The following is a 22,568-nucleotide window of genomic DNA, read 5'->3' as shown; positions in this document are numbered from 1 at the left end:
GTGATAGTAATAACAATAGTAATAATGATAGTAATAGTGATAGTAATAACAATAGTAATAGTAATGAAAATAGTAATAGTGATAGTATTAGCAATAGTAATAGTAATAACAATAGTGATAGTGATAGTAATAACAGTAGCAATAACGATAGTATTAACAATAGTAATAGCAATAACAATTGTAATAGTGATAGTAATAACAGTAGTAATAGTGATAGCAATAACAGTAGCAATAGCGATAGTAATAACAATATTAATAGTAATAAAAATAGTAATAGTGATAGTTATAACAGTACTAATAATGATAGTAATAACAGTAGTAATAGTGATAATAAGAACCATAATTATAATAGTGATAGTAATAACAATAGTAATAGTGATAGTAATAAGAATAGTAATAGTGATAATACTAATAAGAGTAATAGTGGTAACAACAATAGTAATAGTGATAGTAATAAGAATAGTAATAGTGATAGTTATAATAATAGTAGTAGTGATGATAGTAATAATAATAGTAATAGTGATAGTTATAATAATAGTAGTAGTGATGATAGTAATAATAATAGTAATAGTGATAGTAATAACAATAGTAATAGTTATAGTAATAAGAATGGTCATAGTGATATTACTAAAAATAGTAATAGTGATAGTATTAGCAATAGCTATGCATTATGGGTCAATAAAACTGTAAGTATACTAGTTCTTGTTTTAGCTGGAAGGGACCAGGAGAAAGAAGTGGTGCTGCTGTATTAGAGTTTACCCTTCCCAGTGGTTACGCAATACCAAATGGACCCGCACAAAACTTTGTCAAGGCTGCCAGCAAGTCAAGCTCAATAAGGCAAGCGGAGATGAAAGGCTCCCACATTACTGCATACTTTGACTACGTAAGCTATGTGTGACCAGCTATTACTATATAACCAGTATTTGTTCATATATAAATAAATTACTTGCTTGCTGTTGTACAAAAATAAAACTCTTACATGTGGAGCTTTCAATAATTAAATAAAACACTTTGGATTAAAACACTAATTAGATTTAATCCTTTGGCTGGGTAAAAGCCACACAAAAACAACCACAAATTGTGTAATTTATTTTTGAAAATTCATTGAAATCGGTATTCTATGAACATACATAGCCGAAACTGAAATATATTTCTATCAATATAAACCTTTTTGTACATAAATGTTCATTCACATGTGTACTACTACAAAAAGCTACGACTATGTACTATTTATTTATGTCTATTTATCAAGTGCTTGGAAGCATTCCTTTTGGCAGAGTCCAACGACACACCAGTAGCATCGTCATCGCCTGAGCTACCATAACGATCACTTTTTCGGTATATTCAGAGTTTTCAAAGTTTACATCATTACCATCATCTGAATTATTAATAAACTGATCAAACAAAAAATCACTAACGATCACAGGATTGAATAAATCTTTATTTTTTGTTTTGAACATCGAGCCGTATGTTGACTGGTTTTTCCAACTTTCATTTTCTCAAAGAAGTACAATTTTACGCTTTTCAGCACAAAGCAACACCTTTCAGATAATCGATTTATATTCTAATTTATCAAACAGCATCTTGTCAATAATACTTAAGTCTTGCTATAGTTTATATCCTTTGTTTATTGTTACTAGACGACAGCTTTATAAACGTCTACCGAAAGCGACATAAAAGTTGTTTCTCCATGAAACCGATAAACGACATTTTTATCGTTTCCCCAGCCAAAGGGTTAATTGGTAACAGACTAGAAAGCAGATAAAGGTAATATAAATTGTAATACAATAAGATTTTGTTATTGCTCTACAATTTATAAAGCCATTATAAGTTTGTTAAAAAAAACAACCGTACCTGTTTATCTTGTTTTCTTAAATTGTACCAGTTTTATAACTTGCTACTGTCAGCCATCAGCTGGCTAGGCTAATGATTAAGAGCGACAGGTCCTGAAACTGACAGTAGCAAATAGAAACAATACTGTAATTGTCTTCTCATTCAGCATACTTTTTATAGATCACTAGAAATAACTGTGTCTGAGGATTGAAAAATATTACTTCTAAGTTCTTTTATTCTTTACTTGGGATAATTATTATTGCAGTTGGACAGAACTAAAGATAACTGCTATATTATGACCTCCTTCAGAAAAAGACCAGTAGCCAATGTCACTGAGCAGCAGTATATGAAAGTCTACGACTACTTTGAGCCTGGTGAGATGACTGTAGACTGAGATCTGTAACTTTTTATGCATCGTTTACTGTTAAACACTTCTTTTTTAGAAAACATGCAGTTAGCGCTAAACATAAATACACCTCAAAATATTTTATTGTTGTAAATTTCAAGTAGCAATATTTTATATTTCTGGTTAAAATATTGCGTAGATGTTTACAGAAATAATATCATTAGCATGTTAGGAATAACTATAATTATAAAGATTTTGCTCAATGTGAAGTGTTATATGGTTGATGTTTATTAAACTATCCATTGGATTTAAAATTCTGGAAGCCATTTGGTAACTTTGAAAAACAGTTAATCTACCTTAGAGTACTTATGTATTCGCCTCATCTAACTTTTGCATTTTTGCGGAGTCATCCTCTCGTGAAATTTTTATTTTCATTTTCGAAAACGCGACATTAAATAGTTTTGTTCATTGATAGTCCAAGTAACAAATGGCAGCAAGCGATCAAGTTGCATTATCGATCTCGCCCACACCATTCTACCTGCGGTTCACAATTATAAACTAGTCCTAAATTGAAATTTTTTTTTTATCGGTGAACTGAACTTGAGGAATCTAATTATGTTTGTTCTACTGCATTTATTTTCACATCACTCATTTTCGCACTCATCAGAGCTACGAAATTAAGTTGCAGTGAAATTTTACTCTGTATGCTACTCACGAAACTAAATACTAGCAAAATATAAGTGTCCTCGGGTATCAAGAGCATGGTAAAAATGACAAAATAAACTTGCCTTTGGAAAAGCTCATGCGAAAAAGATGCAATTATTTGAGAGTTGTTGCTACAATAGTAAGACAACTCTTGTAGTTGTCAATTGTCAAGCTATTATTAACTTTAAAACTGCTGCATATTGTCAAAACAGCGATGATAATCTTGAATTGTTTTTTATTCACCAAAATTTATTTTGATCAGTATTTTAGAAAAGTTAATTCTAATGATATAAATAAATTACTTTACTTGGAGAACAAATTTCTTGGTAGTATTTTAATCGCAAAGATTGTATTTTTCGGTTGTGATTTTCGTGCTGAGCCTTAGACTTAAAAAATATCTCGATTCATTTGCACAAAAACTTATGTTTAAATATTGAATAGATGCCTAGTGATTCTAAAAGATTAGCAAGTCATAATAAACATGTTTTCGGGTTTCTATGCAAAACTCTCACAGAGCAACTATTTTCTCCTATGTCAAATGTTTCATTAAAGATGCTATAGACTTTATCAGTGTCGATTAGAAGTGTATTGTATGAAATATTAACATAAGGCGTAGCCCCATTCTGTCCAGTAAAACTACAATTATATGTAAAATATCATTTTAGTATACTTTGCTGTGTTCAATTTACGAAGTGCATCTGCTGTTAAGTTTTGCTATAGTGTGGTTTAACCACCAAAAATGTTTCAATCATTTTATTTTATTAAATACATGTAAGAAAACTTAATAGAAATGTGTTACGGTGCTTTTTTGTTCATTCAACATGATGCAGCATTAAAAAACTTTATTCACTGTAACCAAATCATTAAAAAAAGTGAATGTTTTCATAAAACATGAAAGAATTAGCAATTGTGAATAACTATTAAAGTAAATTATGTTACTCGATTGGAAGGAACGAACATTAAATATAAATTCTAAAGTTTTTCATATATGCAAGTTTTTAAACAGTGAATTATTTTGTGCTTCAAATTTTCCTTTCTATGCTTTTCCCTTCACAACATTGCTTATAAATTATTGATTGCCCATTATTTGTAGGAGTGTACAGCCAAGCCCTCATCGGCCGGATAGAGTTTAGAAGGTTGACTGTGTGTTTAATATGCGGGACGTACCAGTGTGGCTACTGCCCAGGATATGCTGTTTCAGTTAGGAACATAAGCAATAGTTATTTACTCACTGTACTTCTTGTTGTATTATTTGTTTATAATCGCTTGACAGCAAATGGTTGGGTGTAAAAAAGTACAAAATAAGTCAACAAGTCAGCTTTTAAGAGCCAATGTAGTATTACTATAAGTTTTCATATAGTTATCAAAATACGCATTTTTAAATTAAACCTTTTTGCTATAGCCTTGATACTGATAAGCTTATTCAAGAATAAGCGTAATTCTAATAAGGAATCGGGTAAAAACTATATTATCTGTAAAATAATAAAAAATTAATAGAATAGAATTAGGCCATATGCTAACAAGTTGCAGATATTAAGTAAGTTTCATCCCTTAATTTAGCAGAAACCCAAGATTCAGTAGTCGGTATTAATTATGAACATTTTTGTTCCAAGACAATTTTTAAAACCTTTATAACCATTGTGTGGCTGATTTTTTAACAAAACATAAATACAAAACTTTTATTGTTACAAATATTGCAATCATTGCAGCTTTCAAAGTTGGAGTAATAATCTTACACATTCATTTATCATCTTATCAGCTAATGAAATAGTATCTTTGAATTTATTTTCTGAATTATTTTAATATCATGTGTTAGTGTATAATTTTAATTAGTATAATGTGTAGGCCTAGCATTTTATTTTGTGTATTCTGTGTTTTTTTAATCTGAGTTTCCATTGAGTGATAAAATATAACACTATATTGAGTATATTTAGAAAACATTTATTCACCACAGCTATAAGTTTTATAACATCAATAAGAAATAATAATATTATGTAGAATACAATATTATGCAGAAGTTGTGATTTGCCTCTGATTTGTTCATTAATACGCAAACCTAGATAGAGTATCTTCATTGAGAATTAAGTAGTTACTACCATTGCTATAGAGATTTAGGCTTTATTACCCTAAAACTTGTTTGGTCATTTGTAAGGTGAGGTAGCGAATGGCAGGAGTGGATAACTCTTCTTTGAAACTCATGTATTTCAAGAGCTTTCTATAAGCAGATATAACATGGCATGCATATTCTTTAGTCCATTCGTCTGTTGCGATTGGATAATTTTCAATTTTTTACCATGACCAATTTACTTGATAAACCAAAAAATATAAAGTTAATTATAATATAGATGAAAAATATATAAATATATTATGACCAGAGTCTCTAGCCATGTTTGCATCTCTAAAAAATTTGATGACCTATTTGTACTGAAATTGTTAGAATTGTCTCCCTTGACCTTCAGTGAATGAATTTATAAATTGCTTTCATATGAAATAATTAATTTTGCATCAACACTTACATGAAGATTTCTGATCCTTATTTACAGTTGGTTTTTGCTTTTCTGCATCCTGACACTATGCAATCATTCGCTCTGTTATACATTCTCACTAACTCAGAGGTTATTCCCTGAATCAATAGAGACTTGTTTTGAAAGTATTTCAATGCAGCCAGATGAATGAATACATTAGCAATCGAGACACACCGTTATTGCATCATATAAACGCAGCAGCCTATCAGAGGACACTGCCCTCGTCATGCCAAAACAGATAATGCCTTGCAGGCAAGCTTCTAGTCTTAGAAATGCAGTCTTTGCGTAGTAAGCGAGGCATACACTTGGCTTCACTTGTAAGTATATTCATGTGTTACAAGACAAATTTGACATGTTGTCTGATTGTTGTGCATTCATCAGCTTCTAGATTACTGTCTCATAATTTCAGAGGCAGCTCAATTGTCTGAACACAGTAACTCATTTATCTAAGTTTTTAACATAATGAAAAAATTAATATATTTTTTATGATAATTGATCCTCATTAGTTTGTATAAAATTAGAGCTTTTAATCCAGAAGTTTGTGATGGAAGGTGAGCCATTGTAGACAGCATTTACCTGCATGAGTAAAATCATTTATTGATTTTGTTTTGACCTACTAAAAAATATTTTTGCTAAGAGGTGATTACAAAAGTTTGCCGCAAAAACAAAAAGTTGTTTATCCTAGTTATTCAAATTACAAAAGATATTTAATTTCTTAACATCTTACCTCATGAGCATATCTTTATAACTTAACATTTATTCTGAATAAATCCAATGACCATTTCCAGAGTTTCTTGTACTTATCATCTGCTGTTGAGGTGTTAACAGTTACCCAGTTCTACTGACACAAGGCTACAATAAAGATAATTTGAAAGTTTTTGCTTAACAAATATCATTACATTAATTGATTTCAATATAATAGCGATTTACATATTCAAACTGAGTTTTAGTTTGTTGGGTTTATGACAGTGATAAAAGTGCATTTACTGACAGATATTTCCATGGTATACTACATGGTGTAGATGTAAGCGTTACTGCTGGCCAAAAATTACACTAACAAGAAATTTAGTAAATATAGCTTTTTATATTTTGTCTAAATTAAATTGCAAGCTAGCTAACAAAGGTAGACTGCTATTTAACCTTTTCATCCCTGGGCAATAGATCAGCCAAAATGTACATTACTGTTAGATGTACTTCATGATATAACAAGCTCCTTTTCTTAGGTAAGTATTGCAGATCAGCGTTGTCATAACTGCTGAGTCTGACATATGACTAGAATCACTCCTAGGACTGACCTATAACAAAATTAAGATCTTTTTATGTAAACGTGACATGTATAAAAAATAGGATGCATACCGGTAATTGCAATAGTTTCTGAAAAAATTGACCTGTGCAGGTTTTGGAGTCTTCATTTTTTTTCTTTGCTCTGGTAGAAAACCATGTGCTGATTTTAATGAAAAAACTCAACATTCTAGCTCTACTCAATGCAAAGTTTGACGCGATGTGCAAATGCCCAAATTTGGAATGTTTAACAAAATGAATGTTTAAAAAACGCCTGTTAAAATTTGGTTCTAAAAGTTCATTAGAATGTAATTGTTTACTTTTGTTTCTCCGTAGCAATGCTATGTTCTTTTTAATTGTTTAGAACAATCAAATCATGAAATTGGTTTAGAAAGCTCTATAAACAAAAATAGCTCATGACTTCATGCCCACACACGCACACTCATGCACACACACACACACACACACACATGCATGCACACACACATGCATGCACATGCGCGCACGTGCACACACACGCGTGCGCACGTGCACACACGCACACATGCACACACGGACTCCCACACATACAACTTTGTGCCTTGGTTACGGCAATACAACAATCCCGACAGAAGTCATGTCATGTTAGAAACCATCTGAAAGGGGCTTCCAAGAAGCAGACAAATTCCACCAGCTATCATTAAAGAATTTTAAGTTTGGCAAAGGCTGTGTTAGCTGTCAAAGTTTATACACAAGGTTGAAACTGAATTGTGGAAATCTAATTACAGCTGACTTTGGGTGTGTAGTGATAGAGATGATACTGTGGTCTGTCAGCTTTCTAAAGGTACTCCTCTACCTCACACTATGGATGGTAGAGGTAGTCATAGCAGCCTACATACAGAATGATGCGTAAGTTTACCTTACTCACGCATACTTTTGTTTTACATTATCTTTTAGCTTTAAATATATATTTTTATTATTAACATATATATATTTCATTTTTTATTTCATTTAAGACTTTCAATAAACCTTGTCAAGAATATATCTACGTATTGTGTAATGCATCGATACAATCGTCTGGTTATAAGCACAAAGTGGTCACTATTTTAATTGGTTTGCAAAGAACAAAAATTATAAAATCACCTTTTTGTCCAATATTTTAAAAAACACATTTATATGACATGGTATTAAAAGTGTCAGTGTTTCATATGTTTGTAATTTAAAATCTATCAATTTTTTCATCATAAAAAGAAATTCTTTTCTATGAGATATATTGATTGATGATGTATAAATCTTTTTGGTTTCATCAGCTCAAAGCTCTTTAAAATAATTGAAAATTTAAAAGTAAAATATTAATGTCGAAGAGCAACTGTAGCAAAGTTGAGTTTCTTCTTGCAGAACATACAGTGTGCTGGCCCCAACGCAAGTCAGACCTAACCAGAAAATACGAATTGCTGCGACAGCAATTCAACTGAAGTTTGAATCGATGACTATCACTGCAAGATTAAAAAAGACAAATAAAGATGGAAGTGAGACTGTGTCTATCTGTGAAGGAAAACACACATTCTCTAGACCAGGAGCTGCAGAAATCACAATGCAGGTAAGTGCAGTAAAACATGCCTATCTACTCATGTGTCTCGTCAATTAGAGCTGCATATTATAGTAAAAGTTGTTTGGTTACGGCAATATTTATTGATTTAAATTATTCTTGCTTTCAAATAATAAATGTTTGAGACGCTTAATAGTTTTGTTTTAAAACTAGGCAGTTTTTCATCAACTCACAACTGAAATAAATACTCCAATTTGCTCAAGCTGTATGACTGATATGTTCCTTCAACATTGTAAGAAAAGCAAGTTGGTATTTTAACAAAACTACTTTTATTTAAAATATTCAAATATTTTTGGAGATTTTTAGTAATGAAACAACTCACAAAAACAATAGCCACTCTTGCCCCAGTAAATTGGTGTAACTTTAAAAGTCCATAAACCCTTGTTAACTAGTTGAGTTTAAAATTGTTAAAAAAAATGTTTATGAGAACATTTACAACTTAATGAATTTACAGTAAACACTGCCATTACAAAAGACCAAACAGAAAACTTTGCAATAAAACGATAAAAAATAAATATTTAAATTATTAATATAAAAATACTTATTAAGCAGCTGTCGTTATTTACTCATCTAAATAAACTAAAATTGTTGTATCAGTCACTTGCTCTGGCGGCTGTTAGAAATTTAGTGAGTAATTTTCTGCTTGCTTGTGTTATTGTTTAAAAATTTTATTCGGATTAAATATTTTTAGCACAGAAATCAACTGAGATCTAACAACAGAATATCAGCTTAAAGAGTTTAGTAGCCTTTAGATACACAATATATATTTGTTATGTTGATATTTTTGCCATGTTTATTTGTAGCCATGCTAACATCTAGTTAGAATACATTGTTTCTTTTTGAACACCTTCATTAGTACTAACAGGTGATATTAGTTGAATAACAACATGGAGAAATACTAAAACAAAAAATGCGATAGATTCATGAAATCTTGTTTACTTTACCACTATCTGTAAGGGTTGGTCGTTTTATAAATCAAATATTCATTTTAGTGACAACTCTTGCAATTATAATCCTGCAATGTAGAAATTTTGTCTTTTGACCTAGATCTGTGAGAAATGTGCAGAAGTCTTACAGCTTGCATTACCGCTGCTGTTCGCTACCACCCTTTGCTCTTTGCATTGATCTCTCTGTTTCTTAATACAAATTAGAAAGCGCATTTACTTAGTTTAGAGAACTTGTATATTTTGATGAGAATGTGTCAAACACTAAAAAAGGCCTTTAATTTAAGGACTACCATGTAGATTATAATAAGGCTTGGGTGAAACTAGAATTGTTGAAAAGCCGCCGGAGTAGTCAGTAGAAACATAAATATTAAGTTGGAAGAAAGCATATCTTTTAGCCATGCTTTTTTTATTAAACAGAGTTTTGATATTTTAGCTGATATATAATTACGTTTTGTTGTGAGAAAAAATAAACTAACATGTTTAAGTGAATGTTTACTCAAAAACTCAACAAAAGGCAACACGTTATTGTCTGGCGATGAAAATCAAGAAAAGCCTTTAAGACTGGTAGATAGGAGATGTAAGAAAGATTTAATAATACTCTGCTCTTCTGTTCTTTGTAATAACTGTACATAGTTTTACATTACATGTATCTGATAGACAAATTATCGTTTCCCTTACATAATCAAATAAGGTGTTGGCATTGTAGACACCGAGTCAGATGTCAGAAGGAAACTACAGCCTCGTTGTAGCTGGTTACTCAGATGCTGACCTCTTTGGACAAATATTTATCAATGAGACAGAAATATTCTACGATAACAAACAAGTCTCTGTGTTCATAATCACTAGTAAACCTTTTTACAACAGAGGAGAGCTAGGTCAGTGAGTCTTTTATATCAAACCGGCTGCATGAATGATAACATGTGTATAGTTATAATTAGACAGAAATGATTAGCCCAAGCATTTTTCTTCATTACCATTAGTCACTTTGAATGGCAGCTACTCTCCTTTCTGTTCATAAGCCTTCATAAAAGAAGAATGAGAAATAGTTTATGGAAATTAGATTTGTTGAAATGAGTGGTACTCATTGGACGGATTACGATGTTTATTGTAATTTTTATGAAATCATTAGTGATTCATTTAAGATGACTCAGATTTGTCGTTAGTAGAAGCTGATTTCCGAATCAATAGTAATTTGTCAGAAATAATACATTGCAAAACGGATTTCAAAGCCTTTTATTTTTGTGTTACAATAGCAGATGCCAACTTTTGCACAATCACAAAGTTCTGTGTGTGTAATAAATGAGATGACTAAAGTGTAGGCCAATATGAGTATAAGATCATGACATCTACCTTATCAGACTGACATTCTAACCAACTGAGCTAGTTGCAGCTATCTTTATTCCCTGTGCTTCTTGGCATAAAAAGTAAACAAAAAGTGGAACAACGGCCAATAAAAATGTAGATTGTCGTTAGTTTTGTTAGCTTTCTTTCAAAATTCTGTAGTCAGTATTACTATAACTTTTCCAGTGCTTGTCTTTGCCTGAATGTAATATGTAATTGCAACTGTTACCTTTTGTCTTTTCTCAGAAAACTACCCCCAATTTATTTTATATGCCAGGTGTTGGAGTAATGCTATCTGGTGATTTTTCCGTAATGATAAACTTGCAAAAAAACTATAGTAGATTTGATCAAAAGATATCGGCACCTTTTTTATCATTGTGTTTTTTTTTGGTGCTTGAGATGATCTGACTGCCTAGGTGTTTCAAGATTAAACTTGAAAAAACTTAATCACAGTTAAAATGGTCAGAAAAAAATTAAGTGCTGAAATGGCATCACTAGTTGCTATCGCTGCGTAAGTTGATATCAACCATTGCGATCAAATTGCAGCCTTATGCCTCTCTATTCTGTTGTTGTTTTGGCAAATATAAATGTTATAATTGCACTTTTGCTTGATCTGAGTTGCTTAACCATGATCAAGCTCTTTTGATTTTAATCTTGCAGCAATCTGACAGTCAGATCACCTCAAACACTAAAAGCAATAACAAATGATAGAAAGATATTTGGTATAAGGCTGATATTTGCTGACGATAAAATTTACTAAAACTTTGTGCTTATCTTTAATTATTTCATCTAACTTACTTTTAGTAGTTAAGAACGAATTTAAGAAAACAGGAAATTAAAAATTTTAGCTTATGGTAATTATAAGGTTGAATGCAGAGAGCAAGCCAAAGTCAGCTAGACTGTGATCATTATATCAGAGAGATTAACCTTTTACATATACATCTTAATTTGTACCAAAAATCTTTATTTTTATTTATAGTATTTTACATTGTATTTAAGATTGGCAGCTATTAGCACCGTAGATGTCGAAACCTGTCAACACTGTCATTTTGGTTTATTTATTTATGAAGGTTATAGAGCTTTATTAGCCTTATGAACTCAGCTTGTTGCGTGACATCATATAGTCATCAGTTGTAATCACAAAACTAGAATTGTTAAAGATAAAGAGAATTTTCTTAGCTTATTGAGTAATTAAAATTTTTCTTAGCCAATTTAGACTATTCAACTATCATTATCTAGCCGCAGTAGTAGGAACTTAGCTATTAAAGTAGTGGCGCTGCAGGGAACTGAGTCTATAAGTTATTGATTGATTATTGATTCTTTTAATTTGTCATTCTTATATGTTAGTCATCAAGATTTGAATGTAGTTTAACACTTTGAAAGGTTTAAACACATTTCACTTAGTAATAATAAAAGTACTCAAAATCTTTAAAAAAAATTTCATGCTGGGTTTTTGTCCAATAATCTGCCTGTCAGATTAAAAAATAATCTGACAGGCATAATAATAATATAATAATAATGCATAAAATAATAATGCATATAAACTAATATTTATCTTGACCATAATCGTTCAATTTTAGTGGAGTTCAAGGTCATACCAATAACCAAAGACATGATGCCCATAACAGATGTCATGGACATTCGAATTAGGGTGAGAATCTACTTGCATCTTTTGCTGCACTTGTCGCAATACAGAAAACACAGTACACAAAATTTTGTGTCGTGCAGTACAGAAAATAAACTATGTCGTGATTGTCTGCTAGAAGAACGTTGGATGGATTGCTGAGTCTCTTTGATATTACAGGATCCTGTTGGCAATATACTGAGAGAATGGTGGGCTTTACACACAAATGCGGGTGGAGTAGTAAGCCTTTCATATCGACTCAACAAGCTTTTTCCTCGCTATGGAAAGTGGACTATCGAAGTGACTTGCTTAAATCATGTCTACACTAAAGACTTCACGATAGATGAATTCTGTAAGTAGATGAGTTAACTAGCTAGATCTCTGACTCACTGACCGACTGACTGACTGACTGACTGACTGATTGACTGACAGACTGACTGACTCACTCATTTACTCACTCCCTCACTCATTGACTTACTACTGACTGTCTGTTTGACTGACTAACTTACTTGCTTATTGACTAACTGACAGATTGACTAACTGACTAACTTACTTACTTATTGACTAACTGACAGACTGACTAACTGACTGCTGACTTACTCACTGGCTGACTGGATGACTGACACACTCACTTACTCACTCACTCACTCATTGATTTACTACTGACTGTCTGTTTGACTAACTGATTAGCTTACTTGCTTATTGACTAACTGACAGATTGACTAACTGACTGCTGACTGACTGACTCACTGGCTGACTGCTGACTGACTGGCTGTTTGACAGACTGACTGACTGACTTACCGACCGACCGATTGACTGACTGACTGACTTACCGACCGATTGACTCACTGACTGACTGACTAACTAACTGGCTTACTAACTGACTGACTGACTAGCTGACTGGCTTTTTGACTGATTGAAACCCTTTTGCTGTGTAACTGACTAATTTAAGACCTGACAGAGAAGGTAAACAGATATTAGTTAGCAGTAGGAGCTCCTGCGAAAATGTGGGTCTTGCAGTCATAGATATAGTGAACTCAGTGCGCAAATAGTCTGTGCTCTATAAATATTAAAACCCTTCAAATAAAACTAGAGGTAAGGTAATCGGATTTATTTAAACAGACAGTTATATTTGGTGACAATCTACACAAATTTAATTGTATCCAGGTCTTTCAATGTTAAAGAATAATTGCATAATTTTATATGGAGATACAATTTGTTGAACATCTTTAGTTAATATCTGTCATCAAATAGTATACTGATGATGTGACACTGTGACACTGTGACACTGTGTCACTGTGGCACTGTGTCACTATGGCACTGTGACACAGTGTCACAGTGGCACTGTGACACTGTGGCACTGTGTCACTGTGTCACTATGGCACTGTGACAGTGTGGCACGTACTTCAAATCGGAATTATAAAATTTATATACACTTTACGATATTGTCAACAAATTCACATCAAAACGATGCAGTTATCAACCTCATGAAAATGTACGCAAATTTTAGTGAATAAAAACCTACAATAGAATAGTATATTGAAAGAATATTTGCTAGCAGAGATGTGGGTAAATCTCGTTGATTTACTGCAGTTTTTAGTGCCAACATCTACAATGAAAACTAAAACTCATGAAGATGTATACAGATAGTGATTAATAAAACCTACTATACACAACTTAAGTGATATGAACAAATTGCATACAACATCTACCAATTATTTTAAAAACATCATTGCTAGCTGCTTTAACTATCTTCCACCTAATATCCATTCTCTTAGCAGAAAAAGATAATTTAATCATTATTTGTCAAACTATTTATTCGATTTTAATGGCTAACTGTTGTATCTTTTTTCGTTTTATTATTGTTGCATAGCATAATTTGAAAAAAGTTCAGTTTGAGATGAAATTATTGCCAAAAAGTAATATATATGTAATTTTATTAAACGAATCTCTACTAAGATTTACTGTGCTTAAAACAAAATTAATGTGAATTCATGTCAAACTAATATATATACAGTTAGTCTTAAAGTTCATCGTCTGTCATTTGGTCTGTCCAGCTATAGCAAATAGTGTCTTGCAATGAAGAAAAGTATCGCAGAAGATTTGATCTCAATTCCTCTCCCTTACCAGGTAATACACTAGTCCATTAGGCTACACGAGATGCGATGTATTCATTAGGCAATATGAGTCGCTATCTGGGTTAAAATACGCTTAGTGACTCTGCGTTACTGCGCAATGTCTTTAAATCTTGCTCTCACAGCTCTTTTTAGTAAGTTTAGCATAACGGATACATGTACTAGCTTACTCAAATTAGCCATTGACAATGTGCTAGGCTAATGGCAAGTGGCAGACTACATTACCGGCCACTGTTTATAAGCTGTTTTTTAATACCTGTGCAAGGCCGGACATTTGGCTAATATGGATACATAATTCATTCATTTAGCCCTAAATTGACATTATGGGTTTGTTTTACACAGATCTTCCTTTCCAGTACGTAAACATCTCAATGCCTACGTCTATGATAAGCAGTGATGCTGGGATTTCTGGCCGAGTAGACTGTGTGTAAGTTGACATTACTCCTCTAAATAAAGTCTGGTAAAAGGCAGTTTGTTGAATACACTATTGAGTGGCTGTTGTAAACATGGTTTGTGGAGTACAAACAACTTTAGCATTAGATTTGTAAATTTTGCTGACTTTTATCACAGATACACAACATTCAAGTCTGTCAGAGGAAATGCCACTATACAGCTGGATATTATTTCCCCTTCTACAAATCAAGAATACTTGTCGATTGTAAGGACGCTAGACTACGTGAGTTGTGGTTATGATTGTAATTATTAATACACACAAGGACTACTTCATACTTAATTCATTTATGATAAACTAGACTTTTCCTTATTGAACAAACATTAAAAAGAAATATATTCTAATACAAACTTTTTAAATTGAGGTAAGTTATTTATGGACCCCCTCATTACCTTATATTAAAATAAAAGGGCATTCAAAACACAAAAATTTTAAAAATTAAAAGCGAAGATAATTTGGTGCATTACCACAATGAGGACCAAACATTCCATATTTCTGTTCATGAAAAGGTAAATTAGATTAGCGTGACTCATTAAGATGGCCTTATTAAATCAAGTTACTTTTATAAAAAAAATAAAATCAATAATAAAGTTGAAACCAAATAAGATTTTAGGTTGTTGAACAAACATTGGAATGAAATGTATTCATAAAAATTTAAATTCAGCTAACCTAGTTATAAACTCACTTATTAATTTATATCTGATGCCAGCGCATTGTATTCAAATACTACAGTAAGTGATACAAGGAGGATAGGAATGATATTAGAATCAACTATGTCTCTGACAACTTGTCAATATATATCTCACCTGGATAAAAGCAAAACTTTTTAATTCAAACTTTGTAAACCATAATGAATCTGCAAATGAATAAATTAATAAAAGGAAGCTGCCCCGCCAAAGCAACTCCAAATTATGTAAAACATGGAAGTTCTGAGTTATTTCACTTAATGTCAAGTTTCTTTCATCAAATTTTAATAAAAATTAAATCGATATTTCAATAAAAATTTTAAAATTGGTGAAATTACTTTAGAAAGAATATTAAGCATTCTCATCTAAACCTGTGTTTCTTTTTTTTTGACCGACTAGTTTATTCCTGACAGACATATCATTTCAAGCCATTTAACAAAGTATCTCTGTCTGCATTGGTTTTACTTTAGTTCTTTGGATATACCGACTTCAAGTTCAGTCGACAGGAAATGGAGGACATCGTTGGAGGTGAAAATAACTTGGTTGGGAAAGAGTTGAGAGTGACAGTGTCCGTCAAGGAGTGGGTTCTCAACTCCACAAGTCAAGCGTCGCAGTCAGCGATGGTGTATAGCAAAGTGGCAGAGATTAGATTTCTGGAAGGAAGTGTCATTACATTTAAACCAGGCCTGCCATTCAACGTACATGTAAGTTTATGTAGTCAGGCGTCAATGGTAAACATGCTTTAGCTTTAAATACAAAAACAATAAATTAGCATAAAAATATTATCTAAACGTAATTTACTTTTGTTGAGGTAATTTTTAAACATTGTACAGCAGGGTAAGTCAAGCTTGATATTATATTTTATTAAATACAAAAAAGGTTTTAGCTACACTTGCACACTCAGGAAAAACACTTGAATTTCATGAATCTATGCATATAGAGCCAGTTTGAAGTAGCTTTACGCAAAATAAACGTAGAACAAAAGCTTGGTTAATTGTAGCAGAAGTGATACGAGCCCAATTCTAACATTTTCAAAAGCTTTTAATAATTAACCCTGTTTTATTTGGACTTAAATCTGTTTCAATTGTAAAGCTTTTAGTAAAGAGAAAAGCTGGGATCAAATTGTTTTTAAAATATGGAAGATCTGAAGAATGTTCTTCAGATTGCCATGACGTCTTTCCAATATAACAGTTTGAATTGATGCGTCGAAGTAACAAGCTTTCAGAGAGCTTGAACTTGAATGAGAAGTGTGTATGTTGAACCAACGAGATGGAAGCCACTAGCTTGAAATTCCATAAGCTAGTTTTCACCTGCAACTCTGATAAAGTATGTCACAGTTATTGAGTACAGTGTATGTGTCAGAAAACCTATTGCTTTTCTTAAAAATAAACTTGCACACAACTTTTCTATATTTCATGAGAGATATCGGTATTTTTTATTACTTGCAATTATTTTTGATGTCTGAGTTGATCTGACTGTCAGGATGTTTCAAGATTAAAATCGATAAAACTTGATCACTGTTAAAACACCCAGATCGAAAGAAAGTGCGATTATGAGGTCTATAGTTGTAAAGAGACTCACAGAATAGAGAGGCATAAAGGTGCAACTTGAATGCAATAGCTGATATTAACTATAGCAACAATAGCAACTAGTGATGTCACTTCTCACATATTTTTTTATGAGTATTTTAACTGCGATCAATTTTTCTCGGTCTCAGTCTAAAAATGCCCTAAAGGTCAGACCACCTCAAACATAAAAAAACAATCGCAAATAATAGAGAAATATCAATACTTTCTTTTACAACCTGCTAAAATTATGTGTAATCTCATTTTTAAATAATTAAATTTGTTTTTAAATGAACCAAAAAATGCGGTCATGCCTATAGAATATGGCAACTGATAGGATGTTGCAAAAGCGCTTGCTGCTGTAACCTGTAACTACGACGCTTTTGAGTATCCTTATTTTCCTTGTGCTTTATAATTTGAGTTGGGATTTTTAAATTGCCTTTATCTTTTTAAAACAGCAAAAAACTATTAATATCATCTAAAAGGGCTTTGATAATGCTATCACTTTTTAGAGTTTTTTACGTTCCGCTTAGCGCGTACTTCTGTTAGTAAAACTGATTGCTGATAAGCCAAAGCTGCCACAACTGTGATTACACAGTGGAACACTGCGTGAATAGCTTATAAAAACACCAATACTGCAGTGCTGTTTGCGTATCTTCAAATTTTTCAATAAACAACCTGAAAACAGCAATGTAGTGTATGTTTGAAAAGCAGCCATATTTTTATGGGTGTCATGAAAGGTCATTATTCAGTTTTGAACAGGAAAAATTTAATTGCTAGGTAATCTAAATTGCATTATGTTCAGGTAATTTATTTTTTAAAACAACAGTTTTGTATGGGAGGCATACGATTAAATTTTAGAAGTCAGCTCTATTTTTTCTCATTTTAGAGGATGTTATTTACACTCACTCCATTTTTGAATTATTATCAAAGCAATTAAGCATTTAATTAGTAGGGCTTGCAAGTATGAATATATTACCTTACTCATTACTTGCAGCTGATAGCATACTATGGAGATGGGACACCTCTTCCCCCTCAGAATCCCAATAGAACTGTCTACATAGAAATCACAGAGGCTGACGATAACGCTGAAGAAAAAACATGGACCTTAAGAGTGGAGATGTCTTTGCTAGAGAGCAGAGGGGAGATAACGCTGCATCCAAATAAAACTACGAAACGCTATTTCTTAACGGTGAGTAAACAGGTCAACCATCTGGCTGATTATGAAAAAATTACTTGCTTGATAATCATATTTATAGCATATTACAATAGCTATTGCTATAGTTTTGCTTGGGAGATAATTTAAATCTGTTATATTTTAGGTTCACATACTGTTTTGATAAAGACTTTATTTATTCAACTTGTCCCCATGGTACTCTAATTGTTCCATTATAAGGATTTACTATAATATAATTATAATAAATCCATTATTAAATTTATTTATAATGAAATTATGATTATTATTAGTTATAATTTCATTATAAAAAAATTTTATTTTGTCATTAAACCTTCAATAATAAAACATAGAGTAATCTTTTATATATTTTTATCACTTTTATACCAAATGATGTTTTTAAAAAATTGTTTTAGGTTACTAAATAGAACGTTTAAAACATGCAATATTTACTTTACCTTATTTTATGTTTTGTGTCATGGTCTAATTTGCTTTGAACGGCATTGACGGGTGATAATAAAATTCATATCTATATAATACCAAAAAATAGTCAACATTTTTTAAGCCTCTTCAAACCCACACTATTTGATGATGTCATAGACAAGTGTAACTATTTGAGTAGTTACTTAAATTCACTCATTGCAGGCCAAGTACGAGAACATTTACATCACGAAACAGGAACTGATTGCCACTAGGTACTGGTCTGCTACCCAAGCCTACCTGCATGTCACTACTTCAACCAAAAAGCCACGTGTTAGAGAGTACATGAGCTTTAGCTTTTATGCAAACACTTTTGTGGAAGTGATTTATTATGCAGTAAGTATTCTTTACTATTTACTGAAAGCTTTATTATTTTTTTACAATACTTACGTAAATTGTTTGATAAATTTGGCCAGGAGTAATTACGGCTTTTTAGATGGTGATATAGTTCTGTAATATTTGAACTTCTGTTTGAAATATTGATCATTATTGATTATAGATCAATATTGATCAATATTGATTATAGATCAATATTGATCAATATTGATTATAGATCAATATTGATCATTCACGGAATCTATTTAGGAAAATGTGCAAAATTTGAAAGTTAACCTTAGAGTGAATGTTTGTCTTGCCGTTTTAGTTGCCAGAGAAGAAGTTGTACATAGGGAAACACAATCTCATCTGCTGTAATGGCTAAATTTGCAACATCTGCTCATGCTAAATATTTATTTTGTGTGACCAGTTTAGGTTCCCAACTCAGCTTATGTGATATAAACAAACAAAATACAACATCTACCAATTATTTTGAAAATACCATTGCTAGCTCCTGTAGCAAACTTTCAAACTAATATCCAATGTTTAACAGAGGAAGACATTTGAAGCTTTATAGGTCAAACAAGTTATTTGGATTTAATGAACATTGCCCTTTTTGTTGTTCTTTTCTAATTAATTTAAAAAAAGATTCTGTTTAAAATGAAATTATTCACAAGACAGTAATATATATGTCTGCCAAGATTTTATCAATATTTACTTTTTCTACTATTAAACTAACAATGTGTCTGAAGAAAAACCTGGATTGCAAAAGCAGAAAATTTCTGCTTTTGAACTTTTGATTTTTAAAATCAAAAGTTCAAAAGCCATTGTTAGAGAGCAGAGAAGAAATAAAACTGTATTTTACTAATATCTTATTTGATGTACAATAATACGATGCTTTTAATTCATAAATTTTACTTTCTTTAAGCTGCTGTATTAAAATAAAAAAGCATTAAAACACAAAATTTTAAATATTAAAAGAGAAAATAATTTGGGGCAGTACAACAATGAGAACCAAATGTTCCACATTTCTATTTATGAGAAAGTGAGTTAGCAAAACTCAACTCAATATTCTGGTAACGCTACATTAAGTTTATAAAAGTTCAATTGTTTTTTAAACCAAATTAGAAGATTGAGTTTTACAGATAGTGTCTGGAGGCAGCATCGTGCACAGTGACTCACTGCAAATGTACAAAAGAAGTAAACAGCTGTCGATAGCGCTGTCTCAGGATATGGCTCCCAGCGCTCGTATTGTTGCCTATTACATCACACCAGAAAAGCAAGTGATTAGCGACAGCCTAAACTTTCATATCGACCTAAACTCTGTTCATCAGGTGAGAGACCTTTTTCCAAAATGGATAAAAATAAGGCTAACTTTAATTCTTAGTCATTGAACCAGTGATTTTCAACCCGTTTTGAGTCATGGTGCATTTTTTTACATTTAAAAAATCCCGGAGCACACTAAACACAATGACACAGAATGACATTCTCATGCAATAATAAATATACTTAATAAGTTATTTAATGTATGTATGCGCTTTGACCAAATCTGGGTTTGTTTGATTAATACAACAAGAATATTCTTGAAAAAATATTTAAAAAAAACATACAACAAAGCTCTTGACCACCTTCTGAAGCCTATAAAATGATTTCGCCATTTTGAGAAAAAAAATCACTTTTTATAGGGCTCGAATTTAGAACTCATATAACGCTGCGCTGATCGGCTACCTTGATGAGCTTTTGAATAATTGTGCATGTGTTTGTTATCTAAACCTTATTACAGAAAAATCCAGATGACAGACAATGGCCAAAAGTAACATAAACCAAGTTTCAAAAAGGGCAATTTAAATGAATTAATTTCCAATAGTACACTGGTTGACAATCACTGCCTTTGACAAAGGTTATAGAGTTGTAAAGTTTAGTTTACTAAAACCCCAAATTTACTTGCTGACTGATTTTAATTTTAGTCCACTCAAGTTGTTTCAGCAATAAAGGGTTTCTGTTGCATCAACCTTAAAACGCATAAAATAATTCTTTTGTAGGTCGCTAGTTCCGATCTGTCAAAACTTAGGCCTTTATTTAGAATAGGCATCTGCAGTAAACTATTGCATGTATTGTAGTGTATGCAATGTAGTGTATGCAATGTAGTGTATGTAATGTAGTGTGTGTAATCATAAAGTAGTGCATGTAATTTTGCACTACTTATAAGATGGCTGCAGTATATTGTAAAATAATTTGGTCCTTGCCTGTCTCAAACACAAGGTCTTACAGAGTACTTAACCTTCACCAACGGTCTGCAATCAAGAGTTGTAACTGACTAGCCAGAGGCTAGCCAGTTACCAGAACATTTACCTTTTGTGAACACCAAAGCCTTGTTGCCTATCATGCCTGGTCTAAAGAGCCCTGGGCATTCTACTAGAGGTGATAATTAATATATATTTGTAATAGAATAATATAGAGGTACAAACATTTAATACAAGTAATTTAACAAGATCTCCTGATGGTCTCTAACTGTGGAGAGCAGAAAAGCAGCTGGTCTATAATATACATATAGCAGGCTGTTAGCTCCTCTTATTTTATATTTATCTATATATATATATAAATTTTGGTGTTTGTCTGTTGGTCTGCTTGTTGGTATGCCATTTGTGAAACTGGTTATATCAATCAAGTTGTAGAAACAAAAATCCACTTCACACTAGATTTGAACTTGGCACCTCCACCTCTGGAGGCAGGCGAGCTACTCCATTAAGTCACGCGGGCTACTCGCTATGCTATTTATTAATTATGCCCATAGTCATTGCTCCTTTTAAAATATGCTATACGACGTTGTGTGTTGTTCCACGACTCATGGCTTCACGGCTCTTATTATAGTAAAGATTTACACAAGCTAAAGTTAATAGCGTAAGTTACTCAAATTAACCAACTTGCTAATTTTGTCATTGGCCAATTAGTAAACTTAGCCAATGGCAACCACATTACCTACCACTGTTTATAAGCTGATTTTTTATTACCTGTACAATGCAGAGCATTTAGCCAGTCTCCTTATTAGGAGATTTAGGCCATAGTTTTGGGCCAATTTCTGTTTTGTTAGACTAGCTGGCTCAAGTGCCGGCAAATATGCTGACTCAACCCGCTTCCATAACAAATTATAGTTAAAACTACAAAGTTTTCATGCTGAGGATCCTGACAGCCTTCATTAAGCAGTTGTTGGCAAGATAAAAGACCGCTCTGATACATAATTATTTTAAGTACGTATTGTAAGTAAGTACGCATGTGTCTGTAAGTACGCGTGTGTCTGTAAGTGTGCGTGTGTCTGTAAATACGCATGTGTATGTAAGTATGCATGTGTCTGTAAGTACGCATGTGTCTGTAAGTGTTCATGTGTCTGTAAGGAAGCATGTGTCTGTAAGGACGCGTGTGTTTTTAACTACGCATGTGTCTGTAAGTGTGCATGTGTCTGTAATTGTGCATGTGACTGTAAGTGTGCATGTGACTGTAAGTGTGCGTGTGACTGTAAGTGTGCATGTGTCTGTAAGTGCGCATGTGTCTGTAAGTACACATGTTTCTGTAAG

The 22,568-nt window shown here is 32.3% G+C and overlaps 2 protein-coding genes across 2 annotated transcripts in view; both read left to right on the top strand.

The window, feature by feature from the left end:
• The window catches only part of LOC137402795 (CD109 antigen-like), a 63,994-nt gene extending 59,093 nt beyond the window's left edge, over positions 1–4,901 (top strand). The window contains exons 27-29 of the mRNA XM_068089301.1: positions 712–883; positions 2,099–2,207; positions 3,978–4,901. Of these exons, the coding sequence (XP_067945402.1) occupies positions 712–883; positions 2,099–2,207; positions 3,978–4,174 (478 nt within the window). The 3' untranslated portion in view covers positions 4,175–4,901. The remainder of the gene's footprint in view (positions 1–711; positions 884–2,098; positions 2,208–3,977) is intronic.
• Positions 4,902–7,483: 2,582 nt separating this feature from the next.
• The window catches only part of LOC137402794 (CD109 antigen-like), a 46,711-nt gene continuing 31,626 nt past the window's right edge, over positions 7,484–22,568 (top strand). The window contains exons 1-12 of the mRNA XM_068089300.1: positions 7,484–7,578; positions 8,068–8,269; positions 9,932–10,100; positions 12,147–12,217; positions 12,371–12,542; positions 14,668–14,752; positions 14,896–15,001; positions 15,933–16,166; positions 18,025–18,219; positions 18,847–19,017; positions 20,142–20,330; positions 21,318–21,417. Of these exons, the coding sequence (XP_067945401.1) occupies positions 7,484–7,578; positions 8,068–8,269; positions 9,932–10,100; positions 12,147–12,217; positions 12,371–12,542; positions 14,668–14,752; positions 14,896–15,001; positions 15,933–16,166; positions 18,025–18,219; positions 18,847–19,017; positions 20,142–20,330; positions 21,318–21,417 (1,789 nt within the window). The remainder of the gene's footprint in view (positions 7,579–8,067; positions 8,270–9,931; positions 10,101–12,146; positions 12,218–12,370; positions 12,543–14,667; positions 14,753–14,895; positions 15,002–15,932; positions 16,167–18,024; positions 18,220–18,846; positions 19,018–20,141; positions 20,331–21,317; positions 21,418–22,568) is intronic.

Source organism: Watersipora subatra, chromosome 8 (assembly GCF_963576615.1).
Source record: "Watersipora subatra chromosome 8, tzWatSuba1.1, whole genome shotgun sequence".
Lineage (NCBI taxonomy): Eukaryota > Metazoa > Bryozoa > Gymnolaemata > Cheilostomatida > Watersiporidae > Watersipora > Watersipora subatra.
This window is presented reverse-complemented; position numbering and strand designations above follow the sequence as displayed.